Consider the following 27,772-nt stretch of genomic DNA (forward strand, 5'->3'; position numbering starts at 1 on the left):
TTCATTATTGAGGGAGACAATATCCTAGGAGTTAGACACGAACAATACATATTTTGGTTTCTATACAATATTTCAATTCATTTGCAAAGAATTGTCTCCTTGCGCCTGTCAAATATATATATTGGAAGAGTTTTTGGATGGTCTACGGAATAGTTGATCAAGCCTTGCAGATATATATCAAGTGGGACCTGAAAATATTTTCTACTCTATATGAAAACATCTGAGGTCCCTTCTAATTATTCCATAGTACTTAGTCTGTACCTGATCAGTCTTGGAGATCTATCTAACTCGTACTTGTTTACTTTTTTTTTTTTTCTAAAAAAAAGAAAAAAAGAAAAAAAAAAGCAAAACACGACCAAGTGGGACTAAAAGGGACTCGATGGTCTAGCTTGAATCTGGAGGTTTAGAGATATTGCGGATAATTTCTCCCTAAAAATAATTCAAGAGGAATGTAGGGTGAATTATATAGACCTCAATATATAGATCTCATCTATATATTATGTACAATATATTATTGTATATATATATATATATAGTCTTGATCTAAACGGGTAAAAAAAAGTAAACAAAAGATAATAAACAAGGGAGCTTACTAGAGTGGAGATACACTCCAGGGCTGGACACCGCATCTCCGCACTATTCTACCCACCGTTCTTTTCTTTTATTAGCTCTCAATCTATGCCTTTTCATGTTGAAGTTGATGTGAACTTGTTATGTTGACCCGGCACGCGTACCGGAATCACAACAAAAGAAAATGAGCAACCAACCATGGCTTGACAGTCTGTCGGATGACTGGCCATCCCCAGCTTCGCCAATCAGCCCAATACCTGTTCTACCTGCCCTACCAGATTCGCCCAGGATCAGTCAGCCGGGAACCCCAAGTCGCATTCCTGTGCCTGCCCGGCGTTCCCTAGAACAACAATCGCCGGGAAACAAAAAAGACAAAGTTACTCGACCATGCCATTTCCATAGAAGAGAACCTCCCACTCCGAAAACTCCCCGAACACCCAAAACGCGCAAACCACGATCGCCTGCCCCGAATACTTTGCCATCCAGTACTCCCAGAACCATCTCAAAGACCTACTCCAAGGGAAGTCCCAAGGGAAGCCCCAAGGGAAGCCCCAAGGGAAGCCCCAAGCCCGCCCCGGGTGCGGCACGCAAGCAGCCCGCAATGGATACGCGCTCCCCTCTACGATCGGTGTCGAACGTCTCTAAGGGATCTACGCAATCAGAATTCGACGGCACGGTTCAAATCAAAACAAAAAAGGCCGAGGATACAAAAGAGGGTACACCAGAATGGCGTAGGCGGCTAGTGCGCGGGGAGATCGCCGCTGGGGAGCAACGAGACCTGTTCGCGCCGATGGGACTCGAAAGCGTGTTCAAGCCGCCTACGCCTGGTGCTGCAACGGCGCAAGACTCTACCCCATTTACGAAGCAGGATGACCTTCTGTGGGATTTTGCGGACACACCTTCGCGACAGGATAATGACGAGCAGGACAGTCGCGATGATAACCCTGAACACGTGAATGAGGATCAAAGGGACAATGACGATCGGTCACCAGAAGGAACTGTCAATCGCGCTCCCTGGGAGAATAATGGAAATCTAGACGTGGAATGGGATCAGGAAGGGTTCTCACAAGGGAATACACAGCTACGGACAGCTAGTGGGCTGGAGGATCTTCGCAACGAGGGAATCACACCCATAACCTTCACCCGGAATAACACTGTTGATGGCAATGGAACTGCAGAAGTCATCAAGTCCGCGCTGAAACAGGTCACCAACAAGTTGGAAAGCCTGTCTATCCAAAATGATAGTCGCCCGGACTCCCCCGCAAGCGATAGCTTCCTATTCTACAACCACAGTGAACCTCAAGCGGATGGATCTCCACGAGATGACAGTTTGTTAGACGTGACCAGTCATTCTCTGCCCCAAGATCTGTCTATGGGGACGGTGGACTTCAACAGTCGGCGAGGAAACCGCTCCTTCCCTCGCCGATTCTCCCCTTCGCCCTTTCCTTCCCACCGTTTGTCCCCCACAACCATCACCCACTCTAAAATCCGAAGTTCTCCCTTGTTCAATCCACAAAACACCGCATCACCTGGTCTACCACGTCCTTCCTCGTCTCATGTTCGGCCATCCACAGCTGGGGCAGAGAACGAGGCTAAGATGCCGTCATCGGGGAGCCCATTGAAGCTATTTGGTAACCATGATACATTCACTAATAACAGACTTCTCAGACGGATGAGTCAATTTGAAGACAATTTCAGTGACACGTCGGAGGGAGAGGAGCCCCCTTCGCCCTCTGAGGAAGCGCGAAGAAAAGGCGAAAACCGCAGCTTTTTAAATACGAGAAATGAGCCATTGCAGGAGATCTCCCCTAGACGAAATGAACGTCTTGGATCCCGTAATGCTGTTCATCGGATTAGCCAATTTGGGGGTGGCGAGTTGGACAAATTTGATTTCTCAGACACCAGCCCTTATGAGCACAAATTGATGTACGACGAGGCTGGAGGGTTTGGCTCCCGCCCGTCTTCGCGAAAACGATCCTCAACCCGTCAGAAATATCTTCGAGGCTCCTCACAGCAAGGGTTGTATCATTACACCAGATCAGCGAGCTCTGGATTCACCAGGAAACCATCTGCTTGGATGCGCCAGGATTTCTTTGATGATGTGCAGCATGGGACTCGTTCGAATAATAAGGAAAATATGGCACCTGATGTCAAGCGAGTACCTCGGGCCCCCGGCATGGATCCCACACCCAAACGGCGCCGAACAATTATGAGAAACAACAGTGCCGAGCCCTATCACACTGCCAATGGCGGTTCACCCCAGAAGTACGGTGATAGCATGTCACTGTTGCAACGAAGTCTTATGCAGCATGGTGTACAGCTCGAAAGCAGTGACTATCTTGCTCCACCTGGCCTTTCTCAATCAAGGCAGCGACCTCGAACACCCACACCAAGCCAAATACGAACCGACGGGGAAAGCCATATTGTACCGCACAGAGATTTCTCCGAATCTCACTTCGATAATAATGATTATTCTGATTCGTTTTCCCTCGATGGCGACGTTCCTCTAGTGAAGATTACTGGAACCAGCGATACCTCACGAAAAGGATCCATCACTACTCAGGATTATCTAAATGAGGCCACCAAGATCATGGACCTCATCAGGTCCAAAGGACGAGGTGCGGCTGGGTTGACTAGTGTACATGAGTCTGACGTGGAAAGTGAAGACGACTTCAGCGACGACGAATCCACCCGGGAAGCCTTTTCTCGCCCCCCGAGCCGTGACGGCACGGATCTTCGCAAATTGAGAGAGGTGAAGGAGGTGAATCCACTGATCTTGAGTCACCTGAAGAAATACCAGGAGCAAGATGAATCGAATGACCGTGAAATGTCCCTGCATCATGGCCAGGACGAGGGCCAAACCGAAATCGGTGAATCCAACTCACAGAATATCCGAATTCACGGACCGAGGAAACGAAAGACTAGTGGCATGACTGATAACACGGCGGAAAATATCGCCCAAGATTTGATGACTATCAACACTCAAATGTCTGGCTTCAGTGTCACCTCCGTCCCCACAGGCTCTTCTCAAGGTTCCCAGGTCAAGGGGATGCTGGCTTCTGATCTTGTAGCCCACCTGATCCCGAATGAGGTCAATGGCTTTAAGTATGACCGTTCGAAGAATCAATGGGTGAAAGATGAGGCGGAAGAACCACAGGCGCCAATCTCCGAACCCACCGAGGAGACTGATGACCCATTTAGGGATATTCCGGATCTTAGTGTAGATGAGCTCCAGGAGATGATGCGAGTTCATGGCCTCAGTTCTCCAACAAAGAGCAATGCTCCAATTGATCGAGAGCAAATTAAGGCCCGCAGTCCTTCTGCGACCAAATCCCCGAAGAAAACCGATGTTCGACCACACACGAGGGACGGAGAACCATCCCTCGGAACAAGCTCGGTCCAATCAAGATTCACTCGCTTCACGTCCAGTGTTCCTAACACTGGGACAAGAGCCACATCATGGGGCACAGATGAGGCCGCGGAAAGGAAACTCTCTGAACAAGGAAAACATGAACCCCAACGTGAGGATCCGTTATCTTCGAAGGCCCCCGGATCTGTAGGGAAACAAGCACGTGTCGCGACAGTCAATCTCTCGTCCCCCCTTGTCTCACGCCCCTCTTCTCGCGGCGAGCCTGACAACGCCCAGTCCGACAGTGCGAACCACGTGATTGTGTCAGGGGAAGATACGGGTCCAGCAGACCACGAAAGTAGTCCAATACGGTCATCCGTTCCTCCTACGGGGCGCCAAACTTCAGTCGGTGGACAGCCATTCATTCGACGTCCCATCTCGAGGATTGAGGAGAGAAACGAGGAGACTGTTGATGACCAAAGCCTCGTCCGCAGGAATGACTCACTTCATGCTCAAGAAACGCCCGCCAGAGCCGAGGCGGAGAATTCTTTGATGCCTCTCCGAAGCGCAGGGCCTGACACAAGCTACAGCTTCCACCTCAGTCCACTTGCGGACTTTACCGTCAACCAAGGCGATAAACCCTTGAACCTTGAAATGAGCTACGTGGCTCAACGTACAAACCCCTCCTCCTTACGACAAGTGCACGGAACGTTCGCACTGGCAACTGAAGATTTGATCAAGCATATTACTGATGTGGAACCATACGAGCCGTATTGGGAACATGTGCGCCGCCTTGTCTTGCGCCAGAAGGGATTGATTACGCTGCACAAGTTGAACGAATTCTGCCCCCGACTAGAGGAGTTAGATGTTTCTGACAATGACATTGGTCAACTGAGTGGCATCCCCTCAACCCTGAGAACCCTCAAGATCCCTAGAAACTGCCTCTCTAATCTGACTCCCTGGAGTCACATGATCAACTTGCAGTACTTGGACGTTTCAGGGAACGATATTGAGACGCTGGATGGCTTCGCAAGCTTGATTCATCTCAGGGAATTGAAGGCGAATGACAATCAGATCCGTAACATCGACGGGATTCTTGATCTGAATGGCTTGCTAAGCCTAAAGCTGAGCAACAACTCTATCACCGCAGTGGATTTTGCAGGGTCCGAGTTGACACGCCTTCGTGATCTTGACTTGAGCCACAACTGCCTAACATCTGTTCGGAATGTCGAGTGGCTTCCGTCACTTGCCACTCTCGATGTCAGTGCCAACCAGATCAGCTGTTTTGGCTCCTCTGCTTCTCTTATCAGCCTCCGCGCTCTGAAACTCTCTGAAAATAAGATAGAGACTTTAGATGCGCGAGCCTTCCCATCTGTGAGCCTTCTCTACCTCGATCAAAATCACCTTTCTACCGTTACTGGTCTTGAGGTTTGTCACAATCTCGAGGTACTGTCTCTCCGAGAGCAGACACCCTCGAAAGCAAACTCTGAGCACAGGTTGGATATTGACTTGGGACTTGTCAAGGATGTTCGCAAGGTCTTTTTGTCCTCCAACAAGCTTTCCCAACAAATTGTCTGCCCCTCTGCTCCGCTGCTACGACTTCAACTTCTTGATCTAGCTGCGTGCACATTGAAAAGTCTACCGAGTGATTTTGCTTTGAACTTTCCGAATCTCAAGGTCCTAAATCTGAATTTCAACTCGGTTGATGATGTTGAACCACTGATTGGAATGAACTGTCTTGCCAGACTGATGATCGTGGGCAACCGTCTCTCGAGAATGAGAAGGGTCTGTCAAATTCTCAGTCGACTAGGAAAAACCGGAAAAGGAACTACATGCTCATTACGCAAGCTTGATCTCCGTGGGAACCCGTTGACTATTGGCTTTTACCCTCCAGCAGTGACCGGAAGTGGCAATGCCGATCGCAAGAAATTGAAGTCTCAAGAACAAGCAGTCGTCCGGCACCAAGGAACCCACCGGGATCTTTCTGATGCTCTGGCTGAACTTGGAAACGACGACCAGATCTCTCATCGCGCCACCATGGGAGACGAGACGAAGGCAGACAGGGATATCGAAGTCAACGACCCGTACACAGTTCCACTCGCCGATCCGCAAGCGGATGTAAAGTACATGAGGCACCTCGATCAAGCCACACGTCTACGCCGGAGAGTCCTTGAGCTTTTGCTCTACGCTGGCACAAGTGGCTCTCTCCACACTCTCGATGGACTAGACCTTCGGCCGTCTCTCGGCGACGAGTCCTCTGACATGAACAAAGCATGGGACAGACTAGAGCATCTTGGTGTGTTGCGAAAAAAGGCGATCAAAAATTAGGCTATGTTATTTGTTATCCTTTGAGATTCACCGAGCGTTTTTTGAGCATCGGCGGCGTGTATGGAGTTTTGTCAGTTCTTTGTTTGTACAGCATCAGCGCATTATCGGAGTTGGATATTGAATCAATGGCATTCTGGCATCTTTTGTTGTTAGCCTCTTCGGCTTTATTTGTGTTCTTGTATGTTTTTGACCTTTAGTGGTAATAGGTAGCCGTATATATTACATGCCAGGCACCACATTACTGTTTTGGGAATCTGGCTTTCAAGGACTTCTTGAACATTTCGATTTGCTGTAGTCCGGTACTCAGCTGGTCAGGAGTAACTGACTGGTGGGAAAGAAGGGCTTTGTATGCAGATATCGCTCTATCTATAGCTGTGAGGTGCTTTTGATCAGCGGATTGAAAAGAAAGAAAAGATAAAAGACAGTAGGCGACTTACCTGGACTTAAGCCAGGGGTATCTGACTCGTCTTCATACTCTGATTCTTCCAAATCCTCCTGCAACTCAGTAAAAGCACGTACATCGTCTGCTTCTGGACCAAAACGTGGTAGAGCAAAGAGCGCCAATTCCTGCAGATGTCGACCTACATGTCTCTCAAACTGCGTCCCGGATGGAATGGAAGATAAACAGAGAGGGCAGTCTGGACATACGCTGGGATCATCTGTAATAGAATGCTGATTCTGTAGATGGAAATACCACTCCCGGCGACTATCGTATAGACGATGGGGCGTAGAACAGTCAAGGAAAATGCATATATAAGGCATCAGATCACTGAAAACATGGCGAGCCCATGCAGTCTCTTTTTCGATGATTATTATCTCAAAACAGTACGGACATTCAAATGGGTTGCCATCGACTGACTCCTTCGGTGGAGGGGGGAGTGTCATTCCATCCCCTTGCAGTATAGTTTGGGCGTATGAGGTTTGCGAAATAGAAGACCGAGTCTCCCATATATCATTACCAGCCGTTTCAGAATGATTTGCAAACTCGGTCGCAATAGTCTCTGATAATACAGCGGATTGAGTGTCATCGAGAATTGCATTAAGACCCTGACTGAGTTTGATATGGTGTCTTTCACGATACCGCATAACAACGCGGCGTTTGGAACCTGCCAAACCAAGTCGATCTAAGATACGTGTGTCTGCGCGAGGATACTTATCATGTACATGTTGTCGGTCAAAAGGCTCGAAAATGACCGCGTCTGCTCTCTTGGTGCCCAGGAAACGATCCCGTTGGGCTGGTCGTCTGATAATAACTGAGAGCTGGAATAGATCGTTTATTGTTTCGCGCAGAGCATTGTAAATTGAAGAGATCTCGGGTTCGTGCTCTTCATCCGAATCCGAAAGGTCTTCCTCTATAGATGCACTTGATGCGTCTATTACGTCTTTGAGGTGTTCGATCACTCTTTGTAGACGTTTTAGAAGTTGAAGGATCTGTCTTTTAATATCCGACGCGTCTCGTAGTCGATAATCAAGCGAGGATTGGCCAGTTTGATGTGCGCCGATATTGGCAGCCCAGACTCGCAAACGACCCAGTTCGTCTTGCCATAGTACTAGCGGGATATCGAGTTGGAGTTCTGAGAATTGCGACCCAGATAAAAGCCGATGGAGGGATTGAAGACAATTGATTACTGCACATGATATCTCGTTTATCATTGCAGGTCGTTGTTTAGCACCGGTCGTCGGGGTAGCTGGTGAGGTATTATCGTTTGGGAGATCCCCCAATTTGCCTCGAGCTTTGTATTTGTGGAAAAGACGATCAAATGCTCTTATCTTATATTCAAGGTCATGTTCATTCGATAGATGTCGACCAATGGTCTCATGTTTCGAATCCGATGGCTTTGCGAAGTCATCCTGGGGACTTCCCGGAGTATCTGGCGGGACATTGGATGTTGGACGTATGGGGATTGGATGGTAATTCTGATCCACGTTGTAACTAACCCTTGAATATCCCAGGTTAGCTCTACGAGCTAGATGAGCTTCCCAGCGGGCCGAATCAGCCTGGATATTGGAAATAATCTCCTAGATACCGCAATGCATTGTAGTCAGATATATGTTCCAGCTGGTTAGCGCTTGATAATGGATATACTTGATTGATCATCTCAATACCTTTGAGGGCAAGCCCCGCATGTATTGATGTCCTAATCAAATTCACTTGTGACTAGATTATCATCACTTAAGGTAACTCGGCTTATCTTCGTATCAAGGGTGGATGGAAGTACAAGCTAATCAATAAGGATAATCTACCTAGCGGATAATATAGACCAATATATGTAGCTCAAGAAGAGAGTACTTAATATCTAGGCTGTTATGTGAGGTTACAGACACAAAAATTCGATGCCAAATTATTTCTTGCCCTGAACAAGAATTTGCTTGTCCTTCTTGATCTGCTTGACCACTTCGATATCAATCTTCAAGACATTCGCAACAGTATCAGCAGGGGTCAACGCCAGCCACTGAGCCAGGGAGATATCAGCAACGCGATCACTCTTGTAAAGCTCGATCCAGACAAGTTTCTCTGTCTCGGAGGTGTTTTCAATGTAGTGTCCTTTTAATAAGAATTAGCATATTTCTCAGTCTTAGAATAACTATACTTACCACTATTGTCGGGGAAAACACCTGTATCACCCGCCTGGAAGTCAAACGTGCGAGCCTTGGAATCACCAATGAAGACAGTGGCACGCGCGTGGCCCTGGTGGAAGTAGAGCCATTCCTCAGCCTAGATGGTGGTCAATATAGGTTTCTTCCCAATAACTTGTTTATAAACCTACATTAGGATGCCAGTGGAGCTCACGAAGACCTTTGGGCTCCAGTTCCACAATCGCAGCTGCGAGAGTTTTCGAGATGGGGAAGTTGGTGGAATCAATCTTGCGGAATGTTCCACCGTGACCGGGAACAGGCTCCGAGGGGTGTTTGTATGTATGGTAAACGTAGGAATTGTCACCTCTCAGCGTACCCACAGGAGCATTGTTGACCTCTTTGCTGACAGTGCCGTTGAGGATATAAGGAAACTTTGAAGGAACCGAATCGAAGACCTTGGGGTCAACACCAAAGTTCTTGGCGAGAACATCTCTGGGGGTATGGGCAATCCAGTCATCAACCATGAAGGTAGTTCTTCTTGGTCAGTATCGTGAGTCTATAAAGGTGTAGGTGAAACATACCCAATCTTCTCGAAATCGCCATCATCAAAAGCGAGAAGGTACTCATTCTCATCGTCCAGACCTTGGACATTATGCGCCACACCCTTGGGGAAATACCATATATCACCCGTTTCAAGGACCTCGGTAGTGAAACCACCGTTCTCATCAACACCAGACAATAGAAGGGAGCCATTGTAGACAAATCCCCACTCGGCCTGGACTCTAGAGTAAGTGAAATGCCATAAAAAATGTACAGGTGCGGCCACTAACCGTGCGGTGCCAGTGCAGTTCGCGAATAGCGCCCTTCTTCAGATGCTGTTGGGCACCTGCGATGTCATGACTCTGGGGTAAATCTTGAATGACCTGCTCCCGAGACCATCCACCTGGGAACAGCCGAGTCTGAGACTCAGAAAAACTCCACTTGACATTGGGCACAAAGCCATTATCAGTACTAGAAGTGCGGAACTGGTCTGGGTTTTGATGATCGATGGCTTTGTTTGTTCCACCTATTTGAAAAGAACTGTGAGCACGTATTATGCTAGCTAATACCTATGAATGGAATCTTCCAACCTTGAACTTACCTAAAATCGGGGCTCCTTTGGCACCGCTAATCGGCTGGTCATTACCACCATCGTGCCGTTTAGTCTGAGGTACTGCAAAGGCAAAGGAAGCAAATAGTCCAAAGAGTGAAAGGCTTTGGGACTTCATTTCAAGTCAAGGAGAAGAATGTGCAGAAGAATGAGATTTGGACTTGGATGCCTCTAGCCAAGAAGTCTGCAGTCTCCCAGTTATATATAACATTTCCACGCCAGTTCCGTCCAAATCCCGATGGCGAATAGATTCAGTGACTTCGCTAGTTCCAATATATTTCGTGGCTTTGTGATGTTAATCATAATGAAATTGACCAGATGGCGATTATAACATTCTTGGCATCATGTCGAAATCGGTGCAGACTCAACCGTGCTCATGGTCCCCATGAGGAAATTAAAAATGCTGATCCAGGGACCTGACAGGTGCTTTCGGTTATCTCGGAATTTTTAAAAGGTGGAAATTGAAGTTCAACCCTGGATCACCTCATCAGTACCCTCGATGAGTACATATATCCCACATTTCTTGGCGTACGCGGATCATTCCCTTACTTTCACCTCTTTATTCCCAGTTTACTGAAAAGCAGTACTTGAGCTTTGCTTTGACCCCCGGACCTTAATCCCGTGCCTTGCTTGTGTTGAATGTGGATATGGTGATCTGCGAGAATGGCTTTTGGGCCTTTCCTATTTCGGAAGTCATGGGTTCCCTTAGCCCTAGTTCCACCACCCGTTCGTCCACATATCACTGCTAGCTATAGCAAGGTCAATGCTAAGCACTAGTATAGAATTATTCTTACTAGAGACGCGACTTTGGGTTTGAGCTATTGATTTCACGAACTTATAATCCTTCTATCGAGACTCTGGATTAACTTCAATCACGACATCTCCCCAAGATTAGCAGGAATCCCCGTAACTTGACTTTAAAGAAATGCCTGAGCATGGGGACCATTGGTTCATCAGATCCCGACTCGGGAATTGCCTGGCTTGTCATATCGGCGTAGAGAATGAAATTCGCCATTTCGCAGATCAGCCTCGAAGAATTTGGAATATCACACGAACCCAAAATGTAATTTTCTTGCGTGCTCTGTGTTGTTACTGTCGAGATAGTTCAGGGGAAGAGAAAGAAATGCTTCATATGGGATGAGATGAGGACGCACTCGGGTATATAAACTCTCGAGATTTCCCGCAAATATGCTCATCAAGCCAACGCAACCCTGCTCAATCATTCTCGCCAACAAGACCAACAAGATGAAGTATTCTTTTGCTCATATTGCGTCTCTTGTTGCCCTCGGGGAGTGTCTTTCCTTGCCTCCTCTCATTCCCAGCATCCCTGGAGTGACCGAGCCTCTAACGACCAACGCTCCTCCTTTGCCTATTCTGCAAGTGCCTACTCCTCCACTGGAGAGTCCCCCCTTCACGTCGAGTGATATCAAGCCAAAGAAAATTGGTTATTTCTGGACTGGCTCAGCAGACAAGTTTCATAAAGGTATGGATCTACTAATGGTAGTTTGTCGAGACAATACTAACTATCATGGTAGACTTCCTTGCTACCTACAGTTTGGATGATGTATGGCAATCCTAATCCTGATGGAGACTATACTGAATCTATTTGCTAATTCAATTTTAGGAAACATTTGGAACCCTATTATGGGTCACAGATGTGCCCAGCAGCGGCAATGACCCTCACCACTTGGGCCCGTCCCTAGATGGAAAGACCATCTGGGGTGGTGGTTTGCTGTCTCTCTTGAAAACCCAAGTATGTATGCTTCCTTCAATAAGCCTTTCCAGTCTAATTATTTATTAGGATACTGGATTCTACTTCGATACCTCCAATCCTTATCGCCCCAAGTTCCTGAAGAGTAACCGCGGTATCCTTGCATCCATTGCAGATGAGGTCCGGGCAAAGCCAGATGGTGGATTTTTCATCACCTACATGGGTTCTGCCGTTGGCACTGCACCTGGTCGTCTCATTGAGACTGATGCCGATTTTAACATTATTCACGAATGGCCCGAGGATGTGGAAAGCACCCTCAACATTCTAGAACAGCAGTTCTCTCCCCATGGACTTGCCATTGATTGGGAGAAGAAGCTCATTTTAACTTCGGACTTTGTCGAGCCGATCACTATCTTGAAGCCCAGTCTTGGAGTGCGCCATGCCGATACACTGCGTCTATGGGATCTGGAATCTAGAAAGATTCTCAGCACTCTTACCATCCCTAATGTAAGCCGACTCCTAAGACCTAATTGGCATACATTTTCTAATGCACTCAGGGTGGTGGTATCCAAGATGTCAAGTTCATCCCCGGACACCCGGAATCTGCTGCTATTGCCACTGCCGTGCACCTTGGTGAACTCTGGGTTATTTACCCTCTGCGAAAGGACGCCAAAGGCAACCAGGGTGTGATTGAAAAACTCTATGATCTTGGCCCTAAGGCTCGTGACACTATCGCTATTTAGTAAGTCTATAGTTTATTCGCGGTATATCCTACAATAAACACCATTGCTAACAAAATTCGCTCGCAGCTCCGACATCACCCAAGACGGTAAATACTTCTACGCCACCCTTACCACGGCCAACCACATTGCTGCGCTAGACATCAGCGACCTCAACAACATCAAGCGTTTGGATGACCCAGATGAGGATCAGCCTACCGTCGGACCTCACTATATCAAGGTCACGCCTGACCAGAAGCATGTGGTCGTCACCGACTACTTTGTCCAGACTGGCGACATTGGTATCATCAACACCCCGGCTGATTTCAAGGCGCTCTATATCGACCTCAACGAGGATGGCAGTCTTTCTTTCAATCGCACAATTGACTTCACCAAGGAGTTCGCTAATCGTGGTGGTGCTAAGCCGCACTCTAGTGTGATCTTTGATCTCACTGACCCCGAGAATCCTCTCTACTACTAAGTTATCTCCAGTGGTAGCTTAATAGGAGGATACTGACAATATGAGATTGGAGATAGTGACTACTGAGGTATATTTATTTATTCTTCTGAGCCTGGCATGTGCCTTTGGGTCATGTAATTCTTTATTGTGGATATATTACGGCTATTTACTAGTTCTCGCTAATAGACATCCACTGTTCTTTTCTCGATGGGTCAAAAATGTTTTATATTATAGAATCAGCTCACTGGGTATCGAAAGTAAATCAGAAGAGTAAGCTAGAAGCCAATATCATCAACAAAGCAAAGCAACATGAACATAAGCTCTATTAGAGCCCCGATGGCTAAACTTCTCGCACAGTTGATGTGGATGGCACCTTCGAGCTTCCGTCTATACGACGATGACCCTCAACCTGATCAGCACGCACTGACGGACCAGCCCCTTTACTGGCAATGATATCTTCTTCCAACACAGCGCGGAATTCCTCGCGCTTTGGTAGGAGGTACCGCACATCCACATATCTCAAAATGCTCGTCATAATGATAACAAGGACCAACAAGGCCAAGCTAGACTGCCATCCGTATTTATAGAATGGCGCTTGGCTCGCAGGCCAGACAAGAACCTGTGACCACGATGAGATTGCATAGTACCCAGCGACAGCAACGCCGACAACAAGAGACCGTGCTTCTGGATCCTGAGGGATAAGATCAGAGAGCCAGGCGAAGATCAGTGGTGCTGTGCCGAGACAAATATACGAGATGAAATATGACGCATAAGCAGCAGATAAAGCCACAGACGCTGGGTGGGATGTCCAGACACTCATGATAATACACGGGATGATCCCAATAACCGCTTGAAGAACGATGAGTGTCCAGCGAGTTTCCAGGTAATCAGACAGCAGAGCCCAGATCCAGACGAACACGACATTGATCGCAGATCCTCCGATTGGGATAGCGTTGACCTGCGTGACAGTCCACCTCGCGCTCCCATCTGGGTTCTTCAGCGATTTCAGGAATAATCCGAAATAGACATATCCGTATGTTCCAAGGACCGTTGCGATATACAGAATCGCAATGAAGTAAACAACCCATCCCGAGAACGTGCGTCTCACGCCGGCCCAGGTCATCTTCTTCGGCTCGGCGCGGCCATTCCGCGCCAGCCGTTCTAGTGAAAGCTCGCCATGCACCTTTTTGAACCAGAATGCGCGCGGATTAGGTCGGTTCGGTAGATCGGGGAGCATGAAAAATCCTGCAAATCCCCAGATTACCGTGATGATCGCATTAATCACAAATAGCCAGCGCCATCCTGCGAGTCCATTACGCCCTTCGAGGGTGTCGGTGATTGCGGCTTGCATGGCGCCCGAGAGCATTTGGCCCACTGCTTGGCAGGAGTGGTAGAATCCCATTCGCTTGGCTAGTTCGGTTGGGGTATACCAGTACACTGGAAGGTCAGTGAATTCGGTTAAGGTGGAAAAGGGCATTCGAATTACATACTGAATAATGTCATCATTCCTGGCCAAGCGCTGCTTTCGCATAGACCGAGGAATACACGGAGGACGTAGACTTGTTTTGCGTTTGTTGTCATTGCAATCAATCCGGTTAGAACACCCCATGCAATCTCCAAGCCTGGGAGCCAATAACTCGGGCGTACGTAGGTGAGGATAATTTGGGAGGGAATTAGCATTGCGCAATAGGCGGCGTTGAAGTATGTAGTGAATCTAGATAGTATCAATTATTTGCAAGTTTGTATGTAGAAGTTTTGGGGTAACCCACAGATTAAGCTCATTTCCGAATAAGTTTAAATCCTCCTTCATGCCAGATACGTAGGCATTGTTAATATTCTGTTGGTCGAGATATTTGATAACTGACAGATGTCAATTTTACTGATCTCGGGCTGTAAGGGGGGGGGTAGCCCAACGCACCCTGTGAAAGACAGCCGAAAGTCATCAGGAAAATGTCAAGGCGTCGGACTAAAGCTTTCTCCTCTGGAGATCGAATATCGATGTTTGTCGACGCATTGCGACGAAACATTTTGAAAGTCACCATGGTTATGATGTGGTAGAGAGGGGGAAAGAGAAAGCAAACATTCTAGCGACGTTGGGCCATTCATATATAAGAGGACCGAGCTCTGATAAGACCCCCATGACCCCTCACAGATAGGTCAAAGAATGTGTCTGGGGTAGCCATCGGATTCCAGATCCGACATGGGTATCTATCTGCAAGGTGCACGCGTGATAAGAATGAGAAGCACCAATGATTGTATTGCTCTCCATTGGGGTAACATCGGAAGGATGCCGAGTTGATACAAGACTAGGTATCAGGCATTTTGACATTTAGCAAACTCTAAACTCTACTGAGCTTTCAGTGGAGATATAAGTTTTACCTCGGGAAATCCTTCGAGCTTGCAGGATCTGAAGGATTTGAGGGGAAATTGGAAGATGGTAGGGTTTCCCCGCATTTAAGCGCCACAATACCAATGCTTGGATTCAACTGTTGAATATCAGTAGGCTTAACACAAGCCTATACATAGTCGTTCAGGAAGAGGTTACGGCCATAACAAAAACAAACAAAAAGAAAAAGAAACATGGTTCCAGAGGGGGTCGAACCCTCGACTTTGGCGTTATTAGCACCACACTCTAACCAACTGAGTTATGGAACCCGATCAGATGTTTCGCCGCTGGACTTTGCCCACTATTAACTCAAGTTAATTCAAATTAGGGCTAGCCTTAACTGTACGATTTTTGTTGATCAAAATCCATGTTTTTTCACCATGTAAACCTGAATGGTTGGTAGTATAAAAAACTGTGGCAGGAAAAATGACATCCAGTTTGCGCCTAATTGGGAAGGCGGTGTTTAATGTCCGGCAGGGAGCTTGACCGCTTTCTATGAATGGGAAATAACTTCCCGGAATGTATCCTGTCGAGCATTAGCGTACTACGAAATGTAATCCGCTTGACGATTTCGATATGTTTACTCGCAAGGTTCCAAGGTTGACTACTGTATTACTACTACCTAGGTAGTTACAACAGGTCCACGGGTGGGGCGTGAGTGATTACCCAATCATAACCAAGTTCAGGCACGGCACTAGTATTGGTTGATAATGTCAAAATTTGATCCTGGAACATATAACCGGGTTCCATAACTCAGTTGGTTAGAGTGTGGTGCTAATAACGCCAAAGTCGAGGGTTCGACCCCCTCTGGAACCATGTTTCTTTTTACTTTTTTGTCGGCCTTTACCTCTTCCCAAATGACTGTATAACGAGGCTGTATCTGATGTGTTTGGCCTAACCTTTAGCCAAGACTTTTTATACCGGCAACCAATCATACATTGCATATGCATCCTAGTCCTAATTCGGCAATTGCGGCTAGTTTTAATCGGGAAAAGATGTTTGCTACGGTACTCGGCTCTGCTTCTGGGCGGCTGCATCAGCCAAATTATACACCCTAGTTATCATTTTGTCCAACTCGCCATTTTTTAAGCATCAACATGGACCTATTCACCTGTAGTAATGGATTCGTAGCATCCTGATCATCAATCTCAACATCCCCAGTTCCTACGCAGAGAGTGTAGCCCTAACATTGGCAGTACCAATATATAGTTTTCGAGCCTGCCGAATGATTAGACGTGTATCATCCTCGTCCCTTATTTTATACACCTTTGAATATGAAAAAAAGGATTGAGCACCTTCTATATTAACCTATCGTTGTATAGTACACTTTCTCAGTCGGAGGCCGTTACACCTATTAATAACCCTAAAGTTTTACAGATCATGTCGCCAGGAAATCATACCCTCAACTACTAAAAACACTACTAAAATACTAAAATATATCATCCCGAAACCGCTTATGCGGCAGACTATTCTTCATTAGGGAAGAAGAGGTTACTGCTAGTAGCAAAAACAAAAAGAAACGTGGTTCCAGAGGGGGTCGAACCCTCGACTTTGGCGTTATTAGCACCACACTCTAACCAACTGAGTTATGGAACCGAGTTACTTGGTTAGGGTTCGAATTTTGACATTATCACTTAACATTACTTCCCTAAAATTGACCTGACCTGGGATTGGAATTTGGAACTTGGCTATGATTAAGTAATCATCTCTCTCTCTCTCTCCCCCGTTACATGCTCAACAACAACAATTCTATCTTGTTTGATAAGTGACTGGCATATCTACTTCAAAGGGTTGAATAGTTGCATTCTGACCGTTGTGGAGAGGACCTGGGTCATCACTCTACTGTGGCAATGGCCGCGAAGCCGAAATATATTCTCAGCCTAGGGTGAGATGTGAGACTAGTTAGTGATAATGGACTATCTCCCCTAGAAGGGTAGCCGTTGATCATAGTCGCAGACGGCTAGGTATTTGGACAACGATCTCAGAAGCTCTCCTGACCCGTAACTACGCTGATATTAATTTAAAACAACTGCAGGCAGCTTAGGAGGGCTTGGAAGTCCAACGAACAGACTGCTATTGATGACCTAAAAGTATATTAGCTCGAGGGCAAGGAGAGAACTGTGCAGTATACTAGACCGCAACCATGGTTTTGGATATTATGTGCGGAAAATTTGTCATATCTATGCCTCAATTGCTAAACATCTCACCGGGGAGCAAGCTTATCGGGCAATTCCATCTTTACAAGATGGAAGTTTCTCATCGCTGTATACATCAAGCAATACCTTACGCTCCGTCTAGTCGGCTAGCAATACGATCAAGGCCGCGATGATTCTGATAGTGAAGCTGATACATGGCCTCAAAGCTATATGGGAAAAAAGCCTTTCTATACGTATGACCACGTTAGTTCACATGTAGGAGGGTGTCCCTTTCAACGAGACTTGCTCGTTCAGTCGCCGTTGGGTTATTTACTTGCATTAGAGAAGAAGCTCGGCGTTATGCAGTATACACGGTCTAGTATCGCCAGCATAAAGACCACCAGCAATCACACTCTATTTGTATGGCATAGAAGACACTGGGGCTAGGAATATTCAAGTTTACTCGGCCTTATGCTATGCGAGACTTGCCGTCTTTGTGCTTTCCTTTAAGATACTCAGTCAGCGACGTATGCTATCTCTGTGTATGTACATACCTAGTGAATTTTAACAGTGTTCTAGCTGTAAAAAAATCTAGAAGGAAGTTTCAGTAAAGTTGTCCATGTTGTGCCCTCCAAACGTTCTATACATGCGACCCACTTGTTCTGGATATATAATAAACATGTACTGGCTTGCCTAAGTTGCTTAGAAGCAATGAGATTCTCAATACCGTTGTCACACCGAGAAAAGATCAATTGCATTTCAAAAATTGCCAATGGCCCAGGAAACCTAACATAAGAGACGCCTATGTGTCTGGGAAGAGGTAAGGCTATAAAAAAAACCAAACAAACGCAAAAACAAAAAGAGACGTGGTTCCAGAGGGGGTCGAACCCTCGACTTTGGCGTTATTAGCACCACACTCTAACCAACTGAGTTATGGAACCCGATTAGATGTTCAGTCGCTCAGTTTTAGCCATTATTAACTCGAAGCTAAAACTATCCTAAGAGTGTACGATTTTTCTGATCGAATTGTAGGGTTTTTTTTACGATGTGAAGCAGAATTTTTATGGTGGGCAGAATATATAACGGTCCAGTATCGCACCCGATCAAGAAGGCGGTACTGAAAAGTCAAGCGTTTGCCGATCAACTTCTGGCTTTTTAGGGCTTTAAGGATGTACATGCTCTATTTACCGGCAAAGAAGGCATTTCTCACTATAAGGTGTCGATAAAGTTAAAATCCACCGGCTTACTGTCCGTTCGTATAAAATGGATGCGGTGATTCCCGGCGTATTTGCCGGTCGTCTCGCTCCTTTTACCCCAAAAGGTGGGGGTGGCTATCTTGCGGGGTGATGGGGGTCAAAAGTAAAGATAAGGGCCCCGGAGAGGGGGTCATATTACCGATCCCGTTTGTATAATATAGATATAAGGGCGAGTATGAGACTCTCTCTCGCCCCGCAAGTTATATATATCCATAGGGACTTGCAGTGACCTCAACACATCGCAAATCTGACCCGAAATTATGGCTTCATATATTGGGAGCAGTAGAAGCCTGCCAAATCCCACTCCTTGTTTAAGTTACTGGCAGCGAACAACTCGGGCATATCCAAATTTGCATGCGAATATCGACACAACTGTTCCATCAAGATCAAAATATGTTATTGTGGGATCCGGTATTTCTGGCGGGTTGACAGCCTTCAAGCTGATCGAAGGAGGGGCTAAACCCGAGGATATTGTGATCCTCGAGGCACGAGAGGCAGCAAGTGGTGCGAGCTCACGAAATGCCGGACATGTACGACCAGGTCTGTTAGACTTCTATAATTATTGCGAGTATTTCTGATTTCGAAAATAGATGCATTCAGGGGGTTCAGTGCATATTCTAAAGTGCATGGAGAGGAACAGGCATTGAAGATTATCCAGGATGAGCGACTTGTCCTAGAAAAAGTTGATTCATTTGTCAAAGAACACAATGTGGAATGTGACTTCAACTTGACGACAACTTTTGATGTTTGCATGACCCCAGAATTTGCGGCTTATGAGGCAGAGAGCCTGGAAGCATTCAAGAAAGCAGGAGGTGACACTTCTCACATCACGTTCTATGAAGGAGACGAGGCCAAGGAGAAGACCAGAGTCCCAGGGGCTGTGGCAGCGTATGAATGGCCAGCAGGATCAAGCCACCCGGCAAAGCTTGCACAGTTTTTGCTTCAGGCAGTGATATCAAAGGGTGTGAAGCTCTTCACCTTTTGTCCTGCTACTAAAATTGAACAAGGCAATACCCCAGAAATCTGGGATGTGTACACACCCCGGGGAATAATACAAGCAGAGAAAATTATCCATTGCACGAATGCCCATGCTGCCCTGCTACTACCGCAGTTGGAGTCTTACATTCGGCCAAACCGTGCACAGGCCCATGCTCTTGTACCTGTCCCTGCCTTCTCGGGGCAAAAGGGTCTACAGAACACATTCTCCCTACGATTCAGTCTTCTTCACTTCTACTCCTTGATCCAACGTAAGGGAGATGGTACATTGGTGTTAGGTGTATCACGGTCAAACCCAACAATGAGCCCTGAAACAAAGGCCGGTCAATTCAGTACCGACGACTCCCGGTACAATGACGAGATTGCTCAGGACGCCCTACGGACTTTTGGTAAAATATTTCCAGCTTATTCGTCCCAGGCAATCATGCACGGAGAGGGTCTGGATCATGCTTGGACTGGAATTATTGCCATGACTACGGACTCTGTTCCGTTTATCGGGGCGATTGATTCCCTGCCAGGGCAGTATATTTGTGCCGGGTTTAATGGCCATGGTAGGTTTTTCTTTTGTTCGAGTATATCCTGGGAATAACATGCTGACTGGCAATAGGTATGGCTCGGATATTTACATGCGCTCCAGCTGTTGCCCAAATTGTACTCGGCAAGACCTATGGTGAAACAGGGCTCCCTGAATGTTTCCAATACAGCGATGAAAGGTTCGCACGGCTTTCAAATGGTGAATTGCCTTCAATTTGGTAGACGAACTAGGAAAACATTGGAATATGCTAGAGATGTTAGGTATCCCGATTTTACTCTAATATATCCATAGAATATATTTTACATGCATTCATCGAATTATTGGTTTCCAAAGCCATTTAGTTAAAACAAGGGAGTAGTCCATTATGAGAAGGTACAAAGTTATGAGACTGTGAGAGTATAAGCCCCCACCCCCTCTCTTGTAGATAGGAATCTCAGCGAGAGGAAATATGACCATTTTGCGAGAGTTTGAAAAGGACGGATATTGTACTCCATAGTGAACAATATACAATTCGGCTACAGGGATGTGGAAATAGACAGGGGTTGGAAATGAAAACAAAGCTTAGTAATGCCTCCTATCTCCAATTCCCTTTGCTTTCGGCAAGAAAGACCTAGTTTCGGATCTTTCATTAACTATTAACCAGTTAGAATATCCCAATTCTAGGTTTCCATCTAAGTGGAGCATCGGACCGTCCCGCGACGGCAAGCCAATTTCTTAAGGGGGTTCTCTTGAACCCACATGAACCCACATGTCCCCATGTTTGGCTTACGGTTTACAAGTCGCGTAACAAAGCGCACATTCGTTACGCTCCATAAGCACCGCTCCATCTTCCTCCTACGAGTCCTGACTTTGCCATACCCAACAATGAGGTCGTCGATGAGGAGAGATTCTCTCATTCCCGAGACTACTATCCAGCAAGACCGGGCGAGACACTTGACAACCATTACCAGTTTCTAGCGAAGATCGGCTGGGGAACGAGTTCAACTGTATGGCTAGCGCGAGATATCACAAGGTGCGTTCTGTTGCGCCAATTCCGTACGAAGCTGACTAGAGCTTGTGGGTCACTAGGTATCGATGGCGGTCCGAGCGAACGGTTACTTTGAAGATTTTGACCGGCCATGATGCCAAGGCTGCAAGAGATGATCTTCGTATCGAGGAAACCGTTGCACAAAAGAACCCTTCACACCAGGGCTATTCGATCATACGTAACTGCGTGGAAAGCTTTGAGCTTACGAACTCGGACAAAACCCATATTTGCCTTGTATACGATGAGACAATGCGAGAGCCAATGACATATTTTCAGAAATGTTTCGTGAACCGAAGGATGCCTCTTCCGGTTGCAAAGGCATATATTGTTTTGCTTCTTCTTGGGCTGCAGTATTTGCACGCAGAGTGTAGAGTCATCCATACTGGCAAGTGATATCCTTGAATTTTCGGCAAATGCATGAAAAGACAATTACTAACAGAAAGTCACTCCAGACCTGAAGCTCGCAAATATCCTCATGACCTTCGAGAATGAAAAAGCTATACCTCGGTTCATTCAAGAACAAGTCCTCAAATCCCCTATGCATTACAAGACTGATCCAGTAACCAATTACACCACATACCGAAGCTACGACGATTTTGGGCCAATGGACGTCCGCGATATGAGAAATGTACTTCCTAAAATAGCCGATTTCGGTAACGCATGGCCGCTTGACAAAGTCGACCCAGAAACAAAGTCACAAACCGAATCCGTCTATCTGTATCCTATACAGCCAACCTACTACCGCGCGCCTGAAGTTGTGCTTGGGTATGGCTGGGATTATAGTGCAGATATATGGAACTTCGGTGTCCTTGTAAGCCGCTCGAATATTCACCAATTCACTTATACTATCGAGACTGACTCGTTGCTTTCGAAGGTTTGGAACATTATCGAAGGCACAGAGCTATTTACTCAGGTAGAAGATACTAACCGTCGATATGATCCTAAATCGCATCTGGCAGAAATGATTGCCCTGCTTGGTCCACCACCTAAGGAGGTACTTGAGCGAGCAGACCATATGTCACAGCTGGAGTATGGCCGTAAAATTTCGATCGAGGAGGGCACACTAGGCAAGAATGCCCGGGAGATCTTTGGTGGTCCCTATTTCGACGAAGAAGGTGAGCTTGCATATGAGGCATGTATTATTTGAACTGATTGTTAGTAGGGAAATTTCTGCACGAGGAACTGATCCCAGATCGGAAACTGGAGGATACTATCCCATCTCTTGATGACTCGGAAAGAGAGCTCTTTTTGCCATTTGCTAGGGATATGCTCACGTGGGTTCCGTCAGAAAGGAAGACTGCTCGTGAGCTAGCGGAACATCCATTCCTTAATTTCGGTGGACAAGTCCCAAAGGAGTTCTTGAAAAAGATTTCTTGGAAGGATAAGGACGCCTCTTAGAATAGGAGCTGATCCATGTACACTATAGTATGCTTACAGTATGTCTTATAGCGAGAAACTCTCCACTATGTACAAAATACATCTCTACTCCGAAGGGTTCCATATATTACACTTAAGCTAGTGTAACATATGAGTTGGGGATATAATTATGATTTTGCAGACCCCACCGGGACGATTAAGGGGCGGAAGGGGCCGAGTAGCACTGCCGAGAACTAAAAGCCTCAATATTGTGAGACATGGTATTATTTGACCCCATGGTGGCTGACGCAAGGGCTAAAGGTGGCAATTCCGAATATGAGTCTACTATACACGACACGCTGCATCCTACATTATGATGTATAGTTATGCATAATAGTTAATACAAACTCTGGTATATATCTTTACTCCATACTCCGAACTCCGAACCCTGTAGCGATTGACAGCCAATGTAACTCCATAGCCGTTGCGAGCCACACTTTTAATGAGCTTGCATGTCGATCATCTGAAACCCCACTCTAACAAGGGCCAGCATTCATAGCCTATGAAAAATGTATTGGCCTTAGAACTGGATCAATTGAGGTCAAGTATGATTACTTGGAATATCACATTAGACGTCCTTTGACGGAAGAATTTCCAATCGTTCAGTCCTCCTTTCGGAATGGACAACGTGCAAGTCACATCTCCCTTAAGCTAATACCTCTTCTAGAAAAGGGAAATGGGCTGACTGCTCTCAGATTGGGGCTGGAAAAGAGTCGACGGGATTAAAAGGTGGAGTTCCGTAACGCACTGACACCTGGGGTAGAGTAGGATCAAAGTCTTCGGGGCTACAGGATTCCAACAATTCAGAAACCAATTAATTGGCTAATTCATATGTCGCAGACTGTAAAGGGGAAACGGTCTGTTGAGGTCCGGCAACATTGTTGGTCTTTTCCTACACTAGCTCATGGATTGAGGGAGTTGTGTTACAGTATGTGCACCTCAATGAAAAGTGCAGACTATTCCATAACGAGATTGACGAGACAAGATAATGGCTATAAAGTCCCCTTCAACGTCTGCTCTAACTCGTGACTTAACCATTCAAATTTTCCAATCATCTCAATCACTTCGCAGCTCCAAGCACTTCTATCAGCACCGTCTTCTACCGACAACATGGTTAAGCTCAGCATCCTCTCCATTGCCTCCATGGTTGCTTTTGCCTCTCTTAGTGTAGCTAAGAACTGCCAAACCCAGTTCCAATATTGTGCCTCAGCTCTTCTTACCCGAGGTTAGTAAAGCAAATTCTTTGATTTGAGTTAAGATAGAGCATTTTACTAAATCAATATTAAGGCAACTACGACACCCAAATTCGAAATGCCATTGTAGAGGCGCAGGGTAAATTCCCTGGCGTAACGAGAGATAACGCCTTGTTCGCTTGCCTTGGAGGTCCCGACGGCAAGATCCAGGTTATCCAGAAGTGCGGATACCAGTGCAAGAACAATGGCGACGGCCACACCGATAGCTGCTAAAGATCAAGTTTTGGTCAACCAGGCTTGACTGAAGCCCTGTCTATATGTCTTGCTGTCGCGAACACACGCGGATTGTTTCTGCTGCTTTGATGGACGGTGTTACAGTTAGTCAGAGGCTTTGATAGCAATGATTGATAAATTCTACATATACATCCCGCAACTGCTACTGCAGCTATACTATTCCTAATTTATGCTCAGAGATCTGTCGAGACATGCTTTATAAGATGCTATAAGTGCCTCATGGAGCATAGCAACCTATAAGTAGCAGAGGCTCTTCGCCTCGGTAGCCTTGCGGCTATACTGTGCCTACCGGTCTCGATAAAATTTCAAGGGGAGAGCAAATAGGAACATTGGATTATGTTTCCAAAACCGAGTGGAAATCATGTTGTGTTGTATTCCTCTGAAATGAAGAATAGCTCACAGTATCCACGATCAAGTGAGAACCTTACGAATGCACAAGAAGCTCAATCTATATATTCTATTTGTATAGAAGTTGTTTGCAGTAGTACCCTGACTCTCATAACCATCAAGTCGAGCTGAGCCCTTCAGCTCGCTTATAATCATGCCGTCGGTACTGCGTCATCACTCTTGTAGGACATAACTCTTATAGGACATACATAAAGTCAGGGCGAAGGTCACCCTGAATCCACTTCTGGTCATCTGTCAAAGCATCCCACTTCTCATCCAGCTTACCAGCTCTACGATCTTTGTTCATCTTGCGAAGTCCAAGGTGCATCCAGATCGAGCCGCCAAGTAAAAACACAGTCAAAAATCCAAGAAGAACACCGTGTCCGGTGTAGTAGCGTGGCTTCTGCTCAGCCAAATAAATGTTGGAAGACACAACACCATTCAGGTTTCCCCAGCCGACGACGACACCCAAGACAAAGGCGCGCTTCAATGAACCTTCGGTGTTGTTGTTCAGCCAAGAGAGGGTGTTCGGGATGGTGGGGTAGATGCCCGCTGCAGCGAGGAAGACAGCGACGTATTGCACAGTTGGATTGGAGCTGGCAATCAACATGGCAAAACCAACAATACCAAGCAAAACAGTGGCAATATTGCAGAGGCCTCGTTGGCGCGTGCGATCGGCGTAGAAACCAACACACACAGTCAAAGCGGCGGCGACAGCATAGGGTGGAACAGATAGCAGCTGAGCTTTGGTTCCTTGGTGGCCCATGCCGGCGATGATGGTGGGGAGGAAAAGAGAGAAGGCATATAGAGGGGTGAGGCAGCCCATATAGATGAACATGTATCCATATGTTTTCCAGTCTTTCATAGCAGCGTACATATGTCTCTTGTCCGAGTCCTCGGCGGTACGGCCCTGACGATCCATGATAAGCCGGCGCTGAACGCGAATGCGGTCATCTGGGCTGAGGAAGCGAGCTGTCTCGGGCCAGTCAAAGACAAGCCACCAACAGAAGCAACCCGCAACGACAGTAGCAAGACCTTCGAGGATGAAAATCCAGGCCCAACCATCCTTGCCGCCGAGTCCATCCATCTTTTCAATGGCGGCAGCGAGTAGACCACCAAAGGAGCCGGCGAGTGCAGCAGCCGAAAAGAAGATGGAAGAGCGAATACCAATCTCTGAGCTCTTGTACCAACAGGAAAGATAGTAGTTTACACCAGGGAACAAGCCAGCCTCAGCCATACCCAAGAAGAAACGGGCAGTAAGGAGTCCAGCATTGTTGGTGACCAGACCCATAAGGGTCATGATAACGCCCCAGCTAACAATGATCATGGTGAAGAACAGACGAGGGGTGATCATCTTGAGCAGGGCATTGGTGGCGGGTTCCATGACGGCGTAAGCGACAAAGAAAATGGTCAAATTATTATTGTAATCTCTTTTGACCATGCCAAGGTCGTCCTCGAGGCCAGCCAGACGAGCATTGCCAATGTTAGTTCGATCGAGGAAGGACAGCAGGTATAAAAGTGAAAGCCAAGGAATGAGGGCCATGTCGACCTTCCACATAAGCTTCTTGTCCTGTGTGCGACACTTATGTTAGTTCAACGTTTAATTGTACGACGTCCAGTGAATAGATTCAACTCACGATTTCGCGACGCTCCTCGTCATTCTTACCAGCGTCCGGATCCGACAGGTTGGCCAGCAACTCCGCCCGCTCACACTCAATTTCCGACATCTTGACCTTTTCGATCTCGACGGGGGTTGAGGGTTTCTCGATCTCCATCTTGACTTGGCTAGTTGTTGATGGGATCTGTAGAGAGACTGTTAATAAACACAATTGAAAACGTAGCGCCAAGCCAGAGGGGGAGAAACTTACAAAGTTGAAAAGAAATCGAGAGGGATGATCTTACACGGGGAATGCAAAGGGTCTCGGTCCGTCCTTTATAGGGGTTCATATTCGGATAATGCCCTGGTGGGCCATAACAGCCGACAGTCCCCGGTTTTTGAATGCGGGGAATGATCCCGAACGGAGACTAGTCTCGGTCCTTTTTAGGGTTTGTGTTTAAATAATGACGAGACCCTTTGAAGATCTCATAGTAGAGTTGAGAGTACGAGCGTCCCGGGCAAAGTTAAAAATCCACAGTGGTAGAATTGACTCTGCCCGCGGCTCGATAACTTTTCTCGAGCAATTACTATTGTGTTTTGTCCATTCTCTGTGCGTTCTCTGTGGGGTTGGCGTCATTGGGCAGGGAAGACTTGTAAATGAAAAGGGTGGGGGCCGTGGGGGCGGGGAGCACCCGCCCTCCTGTTTACCTTCCAAAAGACCCTTCATCTTTGGTAATCGCGTTAAATCTACAGAATAAGAGATATAGTGAGGTTGGTGACGATTGATCGAAAAGTTTTACCAGACAGGGCATAGCACGCCGAGTAGGAACCGATAGGTAATGAGATGTGCGTTAATTTTTCAAGTTACTGTACCAGTAGATGAAGCAGTCCATTGATGATCTCGGACGGACGGAGTACGGTACGATACACGCCGTAAGAAATTTGCCACAGTGTAGTGGAACATAAGCCAATCCATTTTGGTAAAAAGATAGATTGTGGGCAAGCGAGTGATAAGATTCTGATTGGGCCTCATAAGCCACCTTCTTATTCGTGATATCAAGGATATATTGTGGGCATCGACTATCCCCATAATTTGCAATTGATTAGTAATCATACACCGGGGTAAGTTGGATAGTGTCGTCCACGGGTTCAACCATTTCAAACTTTGGGCTAACCGTATATGGACCAACAGCGCAATCGGATGTAACTCTATTGGATGTCAAAGAAACTCTATTTGAGGTTAAATACTGCTATTACGAGCACAGCCTCCTCTGTTGATCACCCCATTTGCGCGTTACTTTGAAACTAAACTTAGGGTCTTTATTATGGTAGAGTTCCTCGGCAGGCTAAACCTATCTCACGTCCTATTTAATTATAAGATAGGAATATCTTTGAATCTTGGCGAGGCTTGGCATTCTGAATGGAGCCCAGTCCAAACGTCAACAGGAATCAAGTGCTTCGGAGGCTACCGAGAAGCACGGGGTTAAACCATGTATCCATACTATAAGAGAACCAATCCAAAACGGCAGGTTACCCTAGCATCAACTATAGTATTTTTCTGGGCCACCGGAACTCAAATAAGTGGGCCATATGCAGGTAAGATTTGGGAACGATCAAGAGTATTGAGGGCTAACCTATGCATCTTCATATTGTAGTCGGAGAGATTCACCTACCCGGTTAAGGGTT

General features: G+C 46.6%; 7 protein-coding genes across 7 annotated transcripts; 4 read left to right on the forward strand and 3 right to left on the reverse strand.

The window, feature by feature from the left end:
* Positions 1 to 754: 754 nt before the first annotated feature.
* On the forward strand, positions 755 to 6,247 carry PGRI_080420 (uncharacterized protein; the record flags this gene model as incomplete). The annotated part of the gene is made up of 1 exon (XM_040795756.1): positions 755 to 6,247. The coding sequence occupies one exon, from the start codon at positions 755 to 757 to the stop codon at positions 6,245 to 6,247; it is 5,493 nt and encodes a 1,830-aa protein (XP_040651321.1).
* A 2,342-nt stretch (positions 6,248 to 8,589) lies between these two features.
* On the reverse strand, positions 8,590 to 10,092 carry PGRI_080430 (Bicupin, oxalate decarboxylase/oxidase; the record flags this gene model as incomplete). Its single annotated transcript, XM_040795757.1, has 6 exons — positions 8,590 to 8,792; positions 8,843 to 8,963; positions 9,016 to 9,358; positions 9,406 to 9,599; positions 9,655 to 9,890; positions 9,966 to 10,092. The coding sequence occupies 6 exons, from the start codon at positions 10,090 to 10,092 to the stop codon at positions 8,590 to 8,592; spliced, it is 1,224 nt and encodes a 407-aa protein (XP_040651322.1).
* Positions 10,093 to 11,162: 1,070 nt separating this feature from the next.
* On the forward strand, positions 11,163 to 12,885 carry PGRI_080440 (Selenium-binding protein; the record flags this gene model as incomplete). Its single annotated transcript, XM_040795758.1, has 6 exons — positions 11,163 to 11,457; positions 11,510 to 11,538; positions 11,599 to 11,727; positions 11,776 to 12,192; positions 12,243 to 12,427; positions 12,495 to 12,885. 6 exons carry the CDS (start codon positions 11,163 to 11,165, stop codon positions 12,883 to 12,885), a joined length of 1,446 nt encoding a protein of 481 aa, XP_040651323.1.
* Positions 12,886 to 13,204: 319 nt separating this feature from the next.
* On the reverse strand, positions 13,205 to 14,906 carry PGRI_080450 (Major facilitator superfamily domain, general substrate transporter; the record flags this gene model as incomplete). Its single annotated transcript, XM_040795759.1, has 4 exons — positions 13,205 to 14,301; positions 14,355 to 14,578; positions 14,634 to 14,724; positions 14,783 to 14,906. The coding sequence occupies 4 exons, from the start codon at positions 14,904 to 14,906 to the stop codon at positions 13,205 to 13,207; spliced, it is 1,536 nt and encodes a 511-aa protein (XP_040651324.1).
* A 3,995-nt stretch (positions 14,907 to 18,901) lies between these two features.
* On the forward strand, positions 18,902 to 22,597 carry PGRI_080460 (putative serine/threonine-protein kinase; the record flags this gene model as incomplete). The annotated part of the gene is made up of 7 exons (XM_040795760.1): positions 18,902 to 19,181; positions 19,232 to 20,188; positions 20,245 to 20,370; positions 20,989 to 21,184; positions 21,241 to 21,433; positions 21,639 to 22,314; positions 22,362 to 22,597. 7 exons carry the CDS (start codon positions 18,902 to 18,904, stop codon positions 22,595 to 22,597), a joined length of 2,664 nt encoding a protein of 887 aa, XP_040651325.1.
* A 1,128-nt stretch (positions 22,598 to 23,725) lies between these two features.
* On the forward strand, positions 23,726 to 24,081 carry PGRI_080470 (uncharacterized protein; the record flags this gene model as incomplete). Its single annotated transcript, XM_040795761.1, has 2 exons — positions 23,726 to 23,840; positions 23,903 to 24,081. 2 exons carry the CDS (start codon positions 23,726 to 23,728, stop codon positions 24,079 to 24,081), a joined length of 294 nt encoding a protein of 97 aa, XP_040651326.1.
* Positions 24,082 to 24,685: 604 nt separating this feature from the next.
* On the reverse strand, positions 24,686 to 26,264 carry PGRI_080480 (Major facilitator superfamily domain, general substrate transporter; the record flags this gene model as incomplete). Its single annotated transcript, XM_040795762.1, has 2 exons — positions 24,686 to 26,059; positions 26,127 to 26,264. 2 exons carry the CDS (start codon positions 26,262 to 26,264, stop codon positions 24,686 to 24,688), a joined length of 1,512 nt encoding a protein of 503 aa, XP_040651327.1.
* Positions 26,265 to 27,772: the final 1,508 nt, after the last annotated feature.

The sequence above is a fragment of the Penicillium griseofulvum genome, assembly GCF_001561935.1.
Source record: "Penicillium griseofulvum strain PG3 chromosome Unknown contig_77, whole genome shotgun sequence".
Lineage (NCBI taxonomy): Eukaryota > Fungi > Ascomycota > Eurotiomycetes > Eurotiales > Aspergillaceae > Penicillium > Penicillium griseofulvum.